This window comes from Leptinotarsa decemlineata, unplaced genomic scaffold (assembly GCF_025532065.1).
Source record: "Leptinotarsa decemlineata unplaced genomic scaffold, Ldec_3_MD MMD2_tig00000591_RagTag_RagTag, whole genome shotgun sequence".
NCBI classification, from domain to species: domain Eukaryota; kingdom Metazoa; phylum Arthropoda; class Insecta; order Coleoptera; family Chrysomelidae; genus Leptinotarsa; species Leptinotarsa decemlineata.
Window position 1 is genome coordinate 617,902 of NW_027412552.1, and position 16,150 is coordinate 634,051.

Here is a 16,150-nt window from a genome sequence, read left to right on the forward strand (position 1 = left end):
GTTGATCAAGTACCTTGTCCACTTATCAAATTTTATAATTTATTAAATAAATCAAAATTAATAACGAAATTTTATTTCACGAGTAATCTTAAATTTTGCAATCTCACATGCAGATTTATTTTTTTATTCGACTAAATAGAACATTGGTCACGTTGAACGGGTCACCAGTGAAAAAGAAAAACGTACAGGTTGTTAACTAGAGCCCCAAAACAAGGCATTTATGATTTAACGTCAGACAGCGACTCGTAATTGGTCTCGAACTACAATTGCATTGCTTGACTCAGCTTTTCTTGAAGAACGAGCTTGAGTAATTGATGACGATATTTCCCCTCAAGAAAACGCCATCTGTGGGAACGACACTGAACAACTCAATCCTCGAATATCAAAGATAAACGGGGCTCCCCAAGGCGGTCAGGTGCAAAGCCAAACTTTGACATCGACCTCCGTCATGCACTGCAACTTTCACTGCAAGGCAACTGGTCGAAAACCAGAATCCAAACACAACGCATTTATGATTCAAGCCAGACAGCGTTGTTTCGACTTGCCTTCGGTCTCATCAGTGGTGCCAGACATGCATTGCTGGACCCAACTGTCCAAAAAGGACAAGCCTAAGTGAGTAAGGGTAATGACATCTCTCCCTACAAATACGCCATCTATGGGAACAACAGAGAACTCAATCTTTGAATACCAATAATACACCAGGCTCCTCAATAACCATGCAACATTTTATAACTAGATGGCAGAAAGTTATGCAGAAAGGCTAAAACTGTTGTAATGAACTGTTAGCAAAGTTGTACATTTATACTCCACAAACTACTGACCCATAAAGGTTAACATTATTGAGAAATAAAATATAGAAGTGTATATTTTTAGGTGAGATTAGTTTTTGGGAAAGAAAGGTTTCGAATTTCTACCTTTTCTCCACCTTCATACATCCTTTGGAAGCTTTCCATATTTTATTTTTTTTGTATAAAGATGGAGAAGTAGAAAACAGAAACTTTCCCAAAAATAAAACATATATCAAGGTAAAATAAATATATTAACAATAGATGGAACACAATTACTGAAAATAGATATTAGAATATTGTAAAAAAAAAGTTTTACTTTCTTACTCACAAACGTTGTCTTGAAGAATTAATTATGAGACCTAGAAACAAGAGTATCAATAGGGAAAACTCATGAGAAATGTAATGAGAATGGATTTTAATTACAGTTCTAATTAAATCCAATATTTCACTTAGTACATCACAATGAATGTTTATAAAAATTTGAAAATCTCTCAATGGAAAATTCAATAAATTCTAAGTTTATTCCTCCCAGCTATTCTATTTGGCCAATGTCTGCCAGAAAACAACTAGTTGGTTCACAAATACCACAACAGATATGGAATTATATCTGACAGACATTGGAATACGATTACCAACACAAGTCGTTGTAAACAATAATGCGCTCAACTTAATTCAACAAACTATCCTTTATCGTGAAAATTTAGGCTTTTGTGGCCTTCTTTCAAAACTGATTTTTAGTTTTTATGCCAGGAAAAGTGATAACACAGAACTCTGATCCCAGTCACTCCTGACGTTAAAACGTCTGCAAAAATACCAACAAACGTCGACCTAAGGACCCAAAACCATCGTTTCATACTCTGTCAGTGTTCAAAAAAATAATTCCTATTTCACAAAGCGTATTTCTAAACAATATATACAAATGAAGAGTATACAAAAAACAGATTTTTCTATTATTGTAAAATAAGCAATGAAAACAAAGCCCAGAAAAAAATAAACCGTAATTATTATGGTTGGTCTCACTAAGTCGAAAACATCATCATTATTGTTGAGAAAATTCCTATTTTTGGAAAAAGAGGTAAATCAATACAAATATTAACAGATCCCTGTTGATATACTGTGAACATTGTTTAACCACACTAGTTTTGGAGTAATTAAGATAACAGGACCTTAACCTGCTTAAAAAAAAACTCTAAAATGTGAAAACAGCCTCCTTTATTTCATCACTCTTGTCCAATATTAAACCCTTGTGTCTTAGAAGAAAAGTCTTTCCTCATTCTCATCAACGAATTGATTTTCTGTTGACCTGCCACAAATGGAAAAGCAAGAATTTAAATTGGTCGCGTGTCTGTTGACCAATAAAATTGATCATGTCTAGAGCGGAGTTGCCAAGTGTATTGGTTTTTAATATCCAATCACATGTGGATAATTTTTCATTAATTGAAACGGTAACGGGTTCATATACACCTCTATAATTAAATTGATAATTATAGGCTCCGTAAACTCTACAATTTGGCAATGTTGATTATTTCTATTGTCCCTATTGATCAATCGAAAAAGAAGCGGAAATAGGGGCGTGACGTCACCACGCTTCCACATTCGATTTTTAATAATTAATTACGGGAAAACTACGGTACTTAGATAGATGAAACAAAGTGCACTGTTTTTCAATTCAAAATTTCTATCAAGTGAACTATAAACCAAAAATCATGAAACAAGCCAACATGGCTTTTGCACCTGCTCACTCGTCATTACCTGTTTGTGATTTTTTTGGCAAAAAACAACACCGTAATTATGCCTCAGCCAACGTATTCACCAGATTTGGCCTCTTGCGACTTTTTACTGTTCCCAATATTGAAGATATCCATAAAAGGACGGCGTTTTGCACCGATTGAGGAGATGAAAACCGAATCGCTGAGAGCTCAGGGACATACACTTTCAGAACTGCTTCGAGGATTGGAAAAAACGCTGGCAAAAGTTTATTATAGCTGAGGGGAACTTATTTGAAGGGAACAAAATAGAAATTGACGAATGAATAAATATTTTTTGAGAAAAATAAAGTCGCCTTATTTTTTCAACAGACCTCGTACACTAACGGATTAGGTCGTATTTTTGAAAGGTTGAATGTGAAGCTAGCCTTCAACTTCTTGCTCGCATCAACAAATGCTAGGTAACCCTAGGAAAATAAAGTTGGGGATACATGAAATAAGGTGTGAGGACTGTGACAAAAAAATATATCGGTCAGACCAAGCAAGCCATTAAAATTCGTTTCAAAGAACACATCGGACAAATCTATTGTCCCTAAACACGCCTTGCAGAACGACCATAGAATGAAGGAAAATTGACCGAAATTGTTGAGATCGGTATAAGTGTACCCTGTTAGATGTAAATAGAGACCACTGTTAGAGTTAGAAATACGTTCTCTTCATCTTCTGAAGACGCCAACGCGCGTCGGGAAGAGTATTGCAGTTATAGTGTTTAAGAAAAGTGTTTGTTTTGAATCATCCTCGAACAACAAATGATTTCGATTCCCTCACAAAACATTTTCGGAATCGACATACAACTCAACCTTCCATCATAAAACAGAAGACCTCAACAGCACACTTTTCTAAGTCAGCGGCAGAGAAAGCATAAGTTTGTGATGCTTGACAAAATGAAATAACCTGGCTATAATATTCATAAATATACATTAATTACAAATTATAACACGAAATAAAATAAAGTCACTTTTCCCAAAATAAAATGTTTCTGCAACCCGTTTTACCCACCAACACCCCAATTTGATGAAACAAATTCGGATCCTCGCAATACTGTTTGAAATCTCTGAAATAGATCAATTTGCGCCGGTAAATCACTTTCATATCGAGAACTTCCTTCCTGCTAGGGATATTTCTATCTAGGGCATCGAGGTCTTCGTTCAATCTCGAGTACTTCTGAGCGTCCAGCTTTTCTATGCATTTCTCTATCGGAATCCAACAATAAGTCTCTGGGCAGAGCAGAAAAGAAGGGGTTAGCTTTCCTTTGTATCGCATTTTCGGACAGGAGTGTATGTAGAAACCCATGTAGTAGCTATTTATATCAGGTAGTGTATGGCAGAGCGACTTGGTGAATTGCACTTCCCTAAGATAAAGAAAACATGGTTATTGAAGAGATTTGAAGAAAAAGATTTTAGTAAATGTTCACTACTATCATGGTAAATCATTCATTTATTTTCAATAAAACTTTCTAGAAAGACATGGAATAAAAGTTTATTAGATCATATTTTCAAAAAGTTGAAGATAAAAGTGAGGGACAAAAAAATGAAGAGAAAATGGACTTTCACCTACATTATAAATATATTATTGATAATAATATCTTTATTTACTCAGATTGATCTGTATAACCACAGGAGCAGAAGTACAAATGAAAAAGAGAAAACGTTTATGTACAATATTGAAAAGAAATAAAACTACTAAAATAGATAATGTCACAAAGTTATAAAATCAAAAATGTGTAATTATATATATATATATATATATATATATATATATATATATATATATATATATATATATATATACAGTGCATTTTTTAATGTCTCTCCCCCTTTTTTTTTGCAAGGGTTAACTCAAAAAATTGACTGGATTAATGAAATTAATGCATGAATTTTTGAAGTGAAATTGACTAAGTTACATACCGTGCGTGTTTTATGTGTGTATTTGATTCAACCATTGTTTGTTTCAGTGTTTTATATACTTTAGTTTAGTGTACATTATATTTTTATATTAATAGGACATTTATGTATTTTATTTTATACTTACTTACTTTTTAGCTTTGTTAACAAGATTGTTTCTTCTGACAATAAAGTCTTATTATAAAAAAAATATTAAACTTTCAAGATGGCGATTGGGCGCCATCTGGAAAAAAAATTAAATGGAAAGGGGGGGTCTTGTGACACATCATTTTGAAGCTCCTGACAAATTTATTCATTTTTATTCACCGGTAACTCCCATTTAATATAAGTTACACAAATATCAGATTGTTAACACTAATCTTATCTAATTTAATTATAATTAATAACAATTTGAACAGTTATAATAGAGAATTGAAATGAAGCGAGAATACAAGTAAATGACAGATACTAGCAATTTAAGAATAAGTATATCTTAACTTATTTCTAAGAATATCCTCGGAAGTATGAAAAATATCGAATTTTGTATTATTCCCGTTTGTGACTATTCTTGATAAAGGAGAATGCATTCCATAGTTACACCTATGGTAATCTATTGCAAAGGTTAGATTATTTCGTGTTTTTCTAGAGGGAACATGAAGATTCACTTGGGCAAGAAGAGTTGAACAATTAATTCTAAAATTGAGCAATTTATGAAGGAATATAATATCTATATGATCTCTGCGTAAACTAAGTTTCGGTAAACCAGTTACAGACCGAATTTCTGAAAAAGAGTGATCACTGAGAGGTATAGACAACTTAAAGGCAATATATTTTATAAATTTGTTTTGTACTTTTTCTATAGTGTACTTATGAATCTCATAAGTTGGTGACCAAACGCAGCTACAATATTCTGTAATCGATCTAACCAAAGCGAAATACAATAACTGAATAGAATTAATGTTGGTGAAGTCTTTTGTAGTCCTGTATACAAAGCCTAACATTTTCATTGCTTTGCTAGAAATCTGTTCATACTGCAGGTGAAAATCCATTTTGACATCCACCACTACACCAAGATCTCGTATGGATTTCACCGATTCTAATAGTTTGCCTGCTATAGTATACATACTGTTGTAATGAGTAAGTGATCTAGAAAAAGACATACTTTTGCATTTAGACACATTCACATCTATATCATTGCCTACACACCATTCAGTAAAAGATGTAATGTCATTCTGAATATGTTCGTAGTCAACTGTGGATACAATGGTTTTGAGTATTTTCAAGTCATCAGCAAACATTTTAATACTTCAGAATGACTAATTTTGGTTTTGATATCGTTGACAAAGATATTAAATAGGAATGGCCCTAAATGGCTTCCTTGTGGAACTCCTGAGCTAACAGAGATTTGATGACATATAAATTCTTTAATTATTACAACTTGTGTTGTTACATAGATAATTTGTGAGCCATTTCAATAAATTCCCAAAAAAACCGATTGCCTCCAATTTTGCACCGAGAATCCTGTGATTAACTGTGTCAAATGCTTTGGAAAAATCTGTGTAAATCACATCCACTTGCTGTTTTTTCTCCAAAGCATTTAAGATATACTGAGAGTAGAGCAACAAATTAGTATTGGTCGATTTGCCCTGGCAAAAACCATGTTGCTCATCGATTATAACCTGATTCAGAGGGGTCTTTATATTATCGCATATGATGCTTTCCATCAATTTAGGTATAGCACTCAATATGTTAATGGGGCGAAATTTTTTTATGTTTGCTCTGTCTTCAAATTTATATATAGGCGTTATGTAACTCGATTTCCATACAAGATGCTTCACAATCCTAGAATATAATGGCGGAACTTTCAATAATTGCTTGAATACATTGACATTTAACTACATAATATGAGGTAATAAGCTTGAGGTCAGTTCAGAAGATGCTCGAAATGATTGGCTTGAACTTCTTGACATATCCGATATTTCACGCGGAACATTTTCGATCCCAATAACGTCAATATCTCTACAAATATTTATTTTTCTCTGCCGTATATCCAATTTTGAAGCAGATTCATACACCTTTTGCTTGAAATAGCTCCATAAAAAAGTCCAAAGGTGTCAAATCTGGCGACCGGGCTGGCCATTCTGTAGGACCTCGACTGCCAATCCAACGACCAGGAAAAGTAGTATCCAAATGGTTTCTTACTTATATGGAGTAATGTAGTGGTGCTCCATCTTGTTGGAATACAATATCCATATCGAATTCATTAGGATTCGCTTCGACGATTTCAGTCAACAGTAGTTTCCAGCATAAGTATTCAAATACAGTTCCCCTGTTGAATTTTGATCAATAAATAGAGGCCTAACAATTTGGTTTCCCAATATGCCTGCCCAAACGTTAATTTTTTCTGGATATTGGGTATGTGTTTCCCGGAAAACATGAGGGTTGGTGTCACTCCAATAACGGCATTACCGTTTAAAAACAAATGTACATTCGTCACTAAAACAAATATTGTGGAGATAGGTAGGATGCCTTGCAATGGTTTCCGTCATGATTTCGCAGAATTCTGTTCTTCGATCAGGGTCATTTGCAATTAATTGGTGTACCATTTTAATTTCGTATGATGCCTATTCCTCTTCAAAAGTCTCCACACAGTAGAAGGAGACACCTCACAAACATTCGCGACGGAATAAGTAGACGGTTCAGGATTAACTACCATCTCACCAATTATTTTCACTTGCTGTTCTTCCGGAATGGACGGATGACCTGGGGGTTTTTTGTTATGGACACTACCAGTAGTTGTGAATTTGGATACAAGTTCCCTGAAATATTTTCTACAGATAGGACGATTCGGTATCTATATTAATGTGTTTGTCTTCAGGAAATTATTAAATGCTCCGCTATTTTGTAGTAGGTGGAGATATTGACTTCATATTCTGGGGTTGTAAAGTATTCGTCAGGGGTTTCAAAATGTATCACAAGACCCTTCTTTCAATTTAATTTTTTTCTGTCAAAATCACTTCAAAATAAATCATGCATTAATTTCATTATCCCAAATTTCAATTTTTTGAGTTGACCCGTTCAAAAACTAAAAGAGGGGGGGACATTAAAGAAATGCACTGTATATAAAACATAAACAGATGTATACCACATAAACATAATAATAAATAATTATTTCCTATATACACATATAGTATTGGATTACAGATAAAAGTCATCAATACCGTAGCAGTTCTTCGACAGATGAAGTTGCTTCAGCCTTCATTTAAAAATATGTACATTTTCAGAATTTGTTGAGTGAAATTGATTTTGAACCCGTGAATAAATATTTGTGATGCACTGTTTGGAACCTTTGGTGTAGTAATGAATATTACTGGAGTTTTTTCCCACCACCAAGACGTTATTTTCAACACCTCGACACGTGTTTCGATCACTACCACACTTCAAGAGGAAGATTAAACTTTCTCTTGAAGATGATCACTTGGTGATCAAAACACGTGTCGAGGTGTTAAAAATAAAGATTTTTTGTTGGGAAAAAACTCCAGTGATATTAAGTGAATACATGAATAAACAAATACATTTTTACATACCTAAGTGACCCATAAGTTCCCAGGACAAGATTTCTGTATTGGGGATCGTAAAAGAAATATACCGAACTGACGCATCTCGGTAAAATGTCTATAACTCCAACGGCAACAAGTTTATCGTTTATCCAATACTGTTGGTGAAAAGATCCGTAACCTGGACCTTCGATACCATTTGGAAACTCTTCGGGCTGAAATTTGCTTTCAATATATACAGGTACATAATTATGCGAAATGGAAGAGTGAAAACTAGTTGAAGAATCCAAATTGATTTTTTTATTAAATTTATTAGATTGTTTCAAAAGTTTTGCCCGTTTTAAAGTCATATATTAGCCCCATAGCCCAAAATACGAGGGTTGCCTTTTATATTTCAGGATTAGAGTAAATAAACAAATATTAATCATCGAAAATTACTTTATTGTTTTTCAAAATATTCCCTATGAAGATCTATAAACTTTTGCATGCGTTTGAACCAATAGCGAATATGAATAAAAAATAAAAAGGCCTTATTTTTTTTCCTGAGCTTTTAAGGTCCCAGTATTACACTCAATTCGTTATTTTCTAATTTAATATGTAGATATTTAATTATTTAAAACATAAATCAAAAAGTGAAAAATTTACGAGCGAAATTCAAATTTGTAAAATGCCCCACCATTGGTCGTAATGAAACGTGATGTCATACGGCATGTCCTGTCAGTCACCTGTGATTTATTTTCATACATTCAGGTTGTGTTGGAAAGAAAAATTGGTTGTATTGCTATTCTAGCTTAGTTTTCTAATATTTTAATGTCAAGAAATACCAAGCGTCATCAACAGCAATGACGAACAACGGTTTTGTGAAAGCACAGTCAGATAATCTTCCAAAAATAGATGCATTCATGATGACCACATATTTTGCGTCAAACCCGGATTTTACATCTGCTGTTGTTTACATTCATTGTATGACATACGTAAATAAGGTTATGAACTTTAAGGTTATGAAACTTTATCTGGTGTACTTTTTATAGTGTTCGGACACATTGGTACCATGCAATATCTATAAAATGGCTTTTTTCCTTCTTCCATAATTATTACGCGATATTTAAACTGAAACACCTTGTTAACTATCAAACTAACTCTCAATATAAACAATAAACTGACAGGACGTGCCCTATGACGTCACGCCTCAAGCGCGCGAGAAATAGGAGCGTTTGAACTTGTCAAATTAAACCAATATTCTAAAGATTTTATGGAAAAATAATTACTACTCTTACAGCTATGTTTATTTTTTTTTTCTATATCAAAATGAAGTGAATATTGAATAAAAAAAATAAAAAATTGTCTGCATATTCCCTATTGTCGAAGCACTTTTGCCACTCTATTGAGGTATCTCCAAAACATGCATTCTGAATGCAGCAACCGCTTCTTCAGGCGTCGAAAAACGTTGACCTCCCAGTTTGTTTTTTACGTGCAGGAATAGAAAGAAGTCATTCGGTGCCAAGTCAGGACTATACGGCGGATGACTCATCAAATCGATGTTTTGGGTGCTCAAAAATGTAGTTGTTTGAGCCGATGTGTGAGAGCTCGTATTGTCGTGGTGAAGAGTGATCCATCTTCGGCGGTTGGTTTTCCTGATTTCTTGGAAGACAACTGGCAAACAAGTGGTTGTGTACCACTCAGAATTGACTGTTATGCGTTGTTCTAGTGGTACGGTTGCGACATGTCCAGTTTTTCTGAAAAAAAACAGGCGACTATTTGCTTGTAAGTTCTTCGTGCGAAATTTTGTTGAATTTGGCCCATACGTGAATCACCCATACAGTCGATTGCTGTTTACTTTCGGGCTCATACGCGTAAATCCACGATTCATCACCTGCCACGATGTTATAGACGAGTTTTGAAGCACCGTCATCGTATTTTTTTGAGCATTTCGTTAGACCAATCGACACGAGCCTTTTTTTGAGCGATTGACAAATTGTTTGGGATCCAATGCGAACAAGTTTTTTTGACATTCAAATGTTTATGCAATATTGAATATATGCTGGTCCCACTAATGCGTAAGGTTGTCTCAATTTCAGGATAGGCCACATGACGATCTTCCAATATAAGTTCGCGCACAGCATCAATGGTTTTCGGAACAACAACTTATTTTGGACGACCTTCACGAAATTCGTCTTGAAGTGAACTACGACCACGATTAAATCCACCATACCATTGATAAACACTGGTCCTTGATGGAGCTTCATCGCCAAAAATTGAATTAAGTCCATCCATGCACTGTTGCTGAGTTAATCCAAGTCGAAATTTGTAAAAAATAAGCGCACGAAAATGTTCACGATTTAATTCTATTTTTGGGCCGATATGAATCGTTTAAATTTTTTATTTATTTATTTATTTTACAGGATCACCCCCATTTGAGAATAAAATTAACAATTATATAATAAAGTAATATAATACATTACATTAACTTAAGTTATTATAAAATACATATCATAATACTACCATGTAGTTAAGATATTGTTTTTGAATTTGCTGAGAGATATACCAGTTACTTCCAATTTTCTTTCATTAATAAGTCGAAGTCAACAGGGTTATGTAAGCCATAATTTGTAGAATGAAACCGTAAGTGAAACAAATCGCTGGATCTTAGAATTCTGTTTGGGACACTGAAATTAATATTTTCTAGAATTTCAGGAGCAACAATTAAGCCATTCAGTAACTTGTATATGAAAATTAGATCAAAGTTTTCCCTCCTTTTTCTCAACAGATTGAGATTAAGGATTTCTAAAATGTTGCTATAATCATGGTCAATAACAGGTATATACTCATTCTATGAGCACAAAATCTTAGGAATTTGTTTTGAACTCTTTCAAGAGTAAGATTGTGATTGTCATAAAATGGAGACCATAATATGGCTCAATGATATTATCGTTGAGCCACAATCTAATACTGATACCACCAGAGACAAGTAAACTATCCTTAAGACTTGAAGGGACAGATGTTTACCATGTCGTAGAATAAATCCAAGACATTTTGCCGCCTTTACCACAATATAGTTCAAGTGGTCTAAAAATTGAAGTTGTTCATCAAAAAAAAACACCCAGATCCTTCACAGACGAAACATAAGATAATCCATGGCCATTAATTACATAAGAAGTATCAAATTTTTTATTTCTTTTGTAAAAACTTATAAAACAGCATTTTGCGATATTCAACTGTAAATTATTGTCGAAGCACCATGTAACCAATCTATCTAGGTCATCTTGCATTAGTGTTGAATCATATAATGATTTTATTGGCATGAAAACTTTGAGATCATCTGTGAACATCAAAAAATCAGTATGATGGAAACATTCAACAATGTCTTTAATAAAGATATTGAATAACATAGGAGCGCAGTGAGAACCCTGAGGTACCCCTGATGGCACCTGAATTATAACCGATGTAACGCCTCCAACTTTAACTTGTTAGGTTCGATTACATAAGAAACTTCTGAGCCATGTTACAGCTGAGTCAGAAAATCCAAATATCTTTAATTTTTTCAATAAGATATTGTGGTCTACTCGATCAAAAGCTTTTGAAAAATCCGTATACACGGTATCCATTTGCCCTTTACTTTCCAAAACATCCAATATTTTGTGTTTAAAAATCATCAAGTTGGTAATAGTAGATATATATTGATTATATTGATTATTTATTAAACGTTCCTTACAATAAAATTTTAACTGATCACTAACCAATGAATCAAAAATGTTTGCAAGTGAAGACGGACTACAGATACTTCGATAATTTTCCACATTTTGTTTATCACCAGATTTAAAAATAGGCCTATGTTTCCACAGGTCAGGAAATGAACTAGAATCTAAGGAGCACTTGAAAATAAGAAATATGGAATATGTTAAGGTACCGATACATTTTTTGAAAAAATACTGTGAACAACACAAAACGTTCTGAGTATATATAAGCTCAAAAATGCCCAACTTTAAGATAGAGCTGTCAGTTGCTAGATTGCAACACTAGGGTTGTCAAATCCCGAAACATAAAAGGCAACCTCGTACCAAAGGAAAAAATAATCCGATTAGAAATTGTTCAAAAGTTTTTAATAAATTGCCATATATTCATATATTTTTCAAAAACACCAAAGAAAATTTTTTAGTTCAATGATTACCATCAAATTATAATTATACTTATATTATATATATTAATTATGCTTATATTTTCTCATTATCAAAAGTTGTTATTGACTTTTTACTTAAAACATTTTTATTAGTTCCCTTATACCAGCATAAATTGTCTGGCGATTTTTTACCAAATAAATAAATGAACAAACTTATGAGTAGACTCAAGATAGTATTTGGAAGGAATTTGCTAACAATATTAGTATCTTGAGAGCAAAGTAATAAATACCTCCAGAGGAGACTGCACAAGAAATGTCCAAAATTGCTCCTCATCACATTCTTCCGGGGTTTCATTGTGAACGAACATTTGATATTTTTTAAATAAATCCGCGCTCACAGCAAAGGAATCATCAAATTTTGACATCCTTTGAAGTGTCACCTGAAAATTTGAGCTAGTTGAGTGATTATTAAAAAATATACACTGGTTCTTTCCTTGCATGTAAGATGTATTTTATGCTCAAGATGCGTTTAATATGTCCACACTTACTTTCATTAGCAAGTTTGTAAACATTTTTATTTCTCATAGTACAACCACTGTCAACATTTCAAGTATTTTCGAGCACTTAATTCCTTTTTTTACACAAAATTTGATGCAAATTCTTTGTTCTTCTTCTAACTTTTATGCCTCTCACCAACAAACTAAATCTGCTAAACAGATGAAATTGTGAACATATATTCGATATGAGTATACCAACATAAAAAAACAAAAATCGCTAATCGAATATATGTAGGCCGCATTTTCAAAAAATCTATATTTTACAAAGGAATAATTGCATATAATAAATTACCAATGACTCAGAACTTAACAATTTTGGATTTCGATATTAACAAGTTTTCTTGAATAATTTTAGATCAAATTCACCACATATTTTCCAAATACCTAAAATATTTTGGTTTCCTCTGATGTTCTTTCACATCGTACGGTCTCCAGATGTTCAAGGAAAACTTGAATTTTTCACAAGTTTTCATAAGAGCAATTTTGGATTCTTTTGAAACGAACACTATAAAGCTAACGGTTCAAACAAAATATTTTTATTGAAATTAGAAAGGATTCAGGAGGTATTTCATCTACTTTGCTTTCAACTGAGACATAGCCATATTATGTACCTTTAATGGAGTGTTCACCAAAAATCTACGGAAGCCAGCATAGGATAATTTTGATGGCGGATCATTGTGTATCCCCATTTGATACTGTTTATACAATTCATACTCTACACGTTCCCAGTCAGGAGTAGGCTCACTTGTGGATATTAAACGCATCTGGAGAAGAATGATGAATTAGATCGAATGGGTCATAACCTTCTCCCCTGAAAATAATGAACTGACACATCAATAAATGTAGGTTATGTTATCATTGACACCACGAGCATGCAAGGTAGCATAAATAAAGTGTCCTACTTGAAATTTATTCTGGGAATCGGGACTGATTTCTTTTAGAAAATCCTCCAGGCTTTTTTTACTTTGGGGATCGTTTTTTTCCAAAGCCAATCCCTTTTTCAATAGTTTTTCTTTTTTTCTTTCCATTCTCAAAAGTTTCGCTTTCTTCAAAGGGGGTCTATTTAAATCAGCTCCTTGACCTTTAGAAACCAAAGTTTTTGATTTATCTGTTTTCGCAGGTAGACTAGATTCGTTATCGAGTATATCTGTAATAGAAGAACTTTGATACAGATGTTATGAAACAATTTAACGGACAAGAAAGCACAGCTTTATACAATCTACTATACTTGAATCAGGAAGGTGTTGAAAAAGGTATACCATATGGATATTTTATTATTAATTTATTGACGGAAAACCCTTTTACAGTTTTCAATTTGAATTTTTTGTAGAACAATAATTAAAGTGAAACTAAAAACATATCTATACAAATTAAACAAATTCATACTAGCGGTATTGATATATTATGCTACATCATTTTGTTTTCAGCAATCCACTTATAAACTATTGTAATAATGATTCACCGGATTCACCGGAGCATGAAAGGTATATTAAGTGTGAGAGATAGCTGTGTGAAAAAGTTGTACATTTTTAGTTCCTTTCACAGGAAAATTGATATTACCTGGAAAAAACTTGTAAAAAAAGGATAAAAAGATCCAAGATGGTCTTCGTTTTTCAAGTGATGAAAAATTTAGTTGTGAAGATATTTCGGCATAGTGCCAAAAGGTTGAGAACAACAACCGAGCACTTCAACAGTTACCTCAACCCCTTGGATAATGTCTACTGCAGCAGTAGACGAAACGTAATATGTAAAAACCTGCAGACCACAGCCAAAAAAATCGGAAAATTGTTCTGACAAATCGATTGTTAGTTAGAGAGTTTTAGCATCTTCAAGATTAAAAATAATGACAAAGAGATATTGCCAAAGATGGATTGAATGACATTGATGAATAAATTAAAGGGAAAGGGCCTAGAGTGAGATCCTTGAGGGAGTCCAGATGTGACCACAGTTGTTTTTGAAATTAAACTATCGATTTTGACATTTCTAGTAGCGTTCAACAAATAGCTTTGAAAGCATTTGCATAACATATGTTTGTCAACAAGAACTGTTTATATGTAAAATAAACATATAAACATAAACTACATATTGTACACCTTTACAATTACAAAGTATAGAATAAATCTCACCACATGTCTCTTCCTTAGGTTTATTCCTGTCCTCTCGATCTATATTTTGAACGCCACTAGTACAACTTATTACTTCCCTCACATGGTTCGCCACTATAGATGGCACATCGGTGATTTTTATATCAGGTCCATCTTTCATGAATATTTCTGAATTTCCACATCCATCTGCTGATTGTTCTTCAGCTGTGGTTTCTTTTTTGTTCAAATTATTGTCCTCCAAAAACTTGTTGAATTTCTTCACTACCTTCTTTTGGGATTTACTCAGAGAGAAATTTGAAACATCACATCTAAAATTTTAAAGATCAGAGGCAACAGTATCATTCAATGAACCCTTTATTTACTTTATGGTATATTGAGGACAACAAGTTTCATCCATGACAGGTTTGTAGCAATATTTTCCTGATCTACGCCATCCTCTGTCAATTAAATCCTGGTAGTCTTGAACAGTCAGGGTCTCTGCCCACATACCTACGAAAATTAATCAATTCAAAGTAAAAACAGTGATGAATGAGTGTATGCCGAAAAACTTGAAGTGAAGTCTTCTTATCAGATACTATATTCATACCATGTGAAATACTTGAGTTTTCCTTCTTACAATAACCACATCGATGTTTTTCGATGCCCTCAAACCACTGAACGCAACTAATTTCGTTTAAACTCATGTTTTTTTTTCTTTCCAGTTAGCCAACAATTACCAACATACCAACTATTTTCTAAAACTGCTAAAAAATACAAATTAATGAATATTTTTGTTTACACTATCTCTCAAAAAATTACATCACTGGTAATTTAATTGGTTATATACGTCATTGTCAAGGTCAGCCAAAGCCGTGTTCATGTCGTGCTCGAGTTATGCCGGCAATATAGTGCCGGAAACTAGTCTGGAGGCAGCAGACGCTATGTATGAGAAACTCAGCACTTTAAAAAGTATCAAAGACTGATGTAATCTCCTCCTTAGACGTAATAATGATCTCTATCAACATTCATAGTACTTTTTTTCCGATTTCATTCACATCCCTCAAAAAGTAAAGGATACGTCGAGTTTCTTTTCATTAATATGCAACAGTTGACTCCGCTCACTGGGAAATTTAAAAGGACAAGATGGTTTTCCAAAAATAAACCAATCTGTATTGGCATTAGTTGTTGTTTGTAATAGTTGTGCCCCAGAAGGTTATGGCCATAATTTACTTTTGAAATCAACAAACCGGTCTTTGAAACGAGTAAGTTCAGTTAAATATTCAGGACTTAACCTCATAGATGACCATGAGTAGAATAATTTCAACGAAATGTGCCAAAAAAGTGTTTCTAATGCATAATTGAATCTTCCAACTCAGTAAAATTGTGGATACATACGTT

General features: G+C 33.4%; 1 protein-coding gene across 3 annotated transcripts; it reads right to left on the bottom strand.

Moving 5' to 3' along the window:
• Positions 1 to 3,439: 3,439 nt before the first annotated feature.
• On the bottom strand, positions 3,440 to 15,592 carry Ate1 (Arginyltransferase 1). Of its 3 annotated transcripts, XM_074174492.1 has the most exons (8): positions 15,360 to 15,592; positions 15,136 to 15,262; positions 14,795 to 15,081; positions 13,571 to 13,815; positions 13,280 to 13,432; positions 12,402 to 12,551; positions 8,025 to 8,209; positions 3,440 to 3,905 (listed from the first exon to the last, which is right to left on the bottom strand). In XM_074174492.1, exons 1-8 carry the CDS (start codon positions 15,454 to 15,456, stop codon positions 3,509 to 3,511), a joined length of 1,641 nt encoding a protein of 546 aa, XP_074030593.1. In that variant the 5' UTR covers positions 15,457 to 15,592; the 3' UTR covers positions 3,440 to 3,508. The 3 variants fall into 3 exon arrangements, with proteins under 3 accessions (XP_074030593.1, XP_074030595.1, XP_074030594.1); XM_074174494.1 differs by lacking the exon at positions 13,280 to 13,432 and having other exon boundaries at positions 15,360 to 15,591; XM_074174493.1 differs by lacking the exon at positions 12,402 to 12,551 and having other exon boundaries at positions 15,360 to 15,590.
• Between the last annotated feature and the right edge of the window lie 558 nt (positions 15,593 to 16,150).

What these genes read in the sequence shown, in the direction of transcription:
- Ate1 (XM_074174492.1), bottom strand. Translation starts at nt 15,456, where the DNA reads ATGAGTTTAAACGAAATTAGTTGCGTTCAGTGGTTTGAGGGCATCGAA. An exon ending in ACCTAAGGAAGAGACATGTG is followed by an intron (nt 13,816 to 14,794) that starts GTGAGATTTATT and finishes CTTCTATTACAG; the next exon opens with ATATACTCGATAACGAATCT. An exon ending in ATTCCCAGAATAAATTTCAA is followed by an intron (nt 13,433 to 13,570) that starts GTAGGACACTTT and finishes ATTCTTCTCCAG; the next exon opens with ATGCGTTTAATATCCACAAG.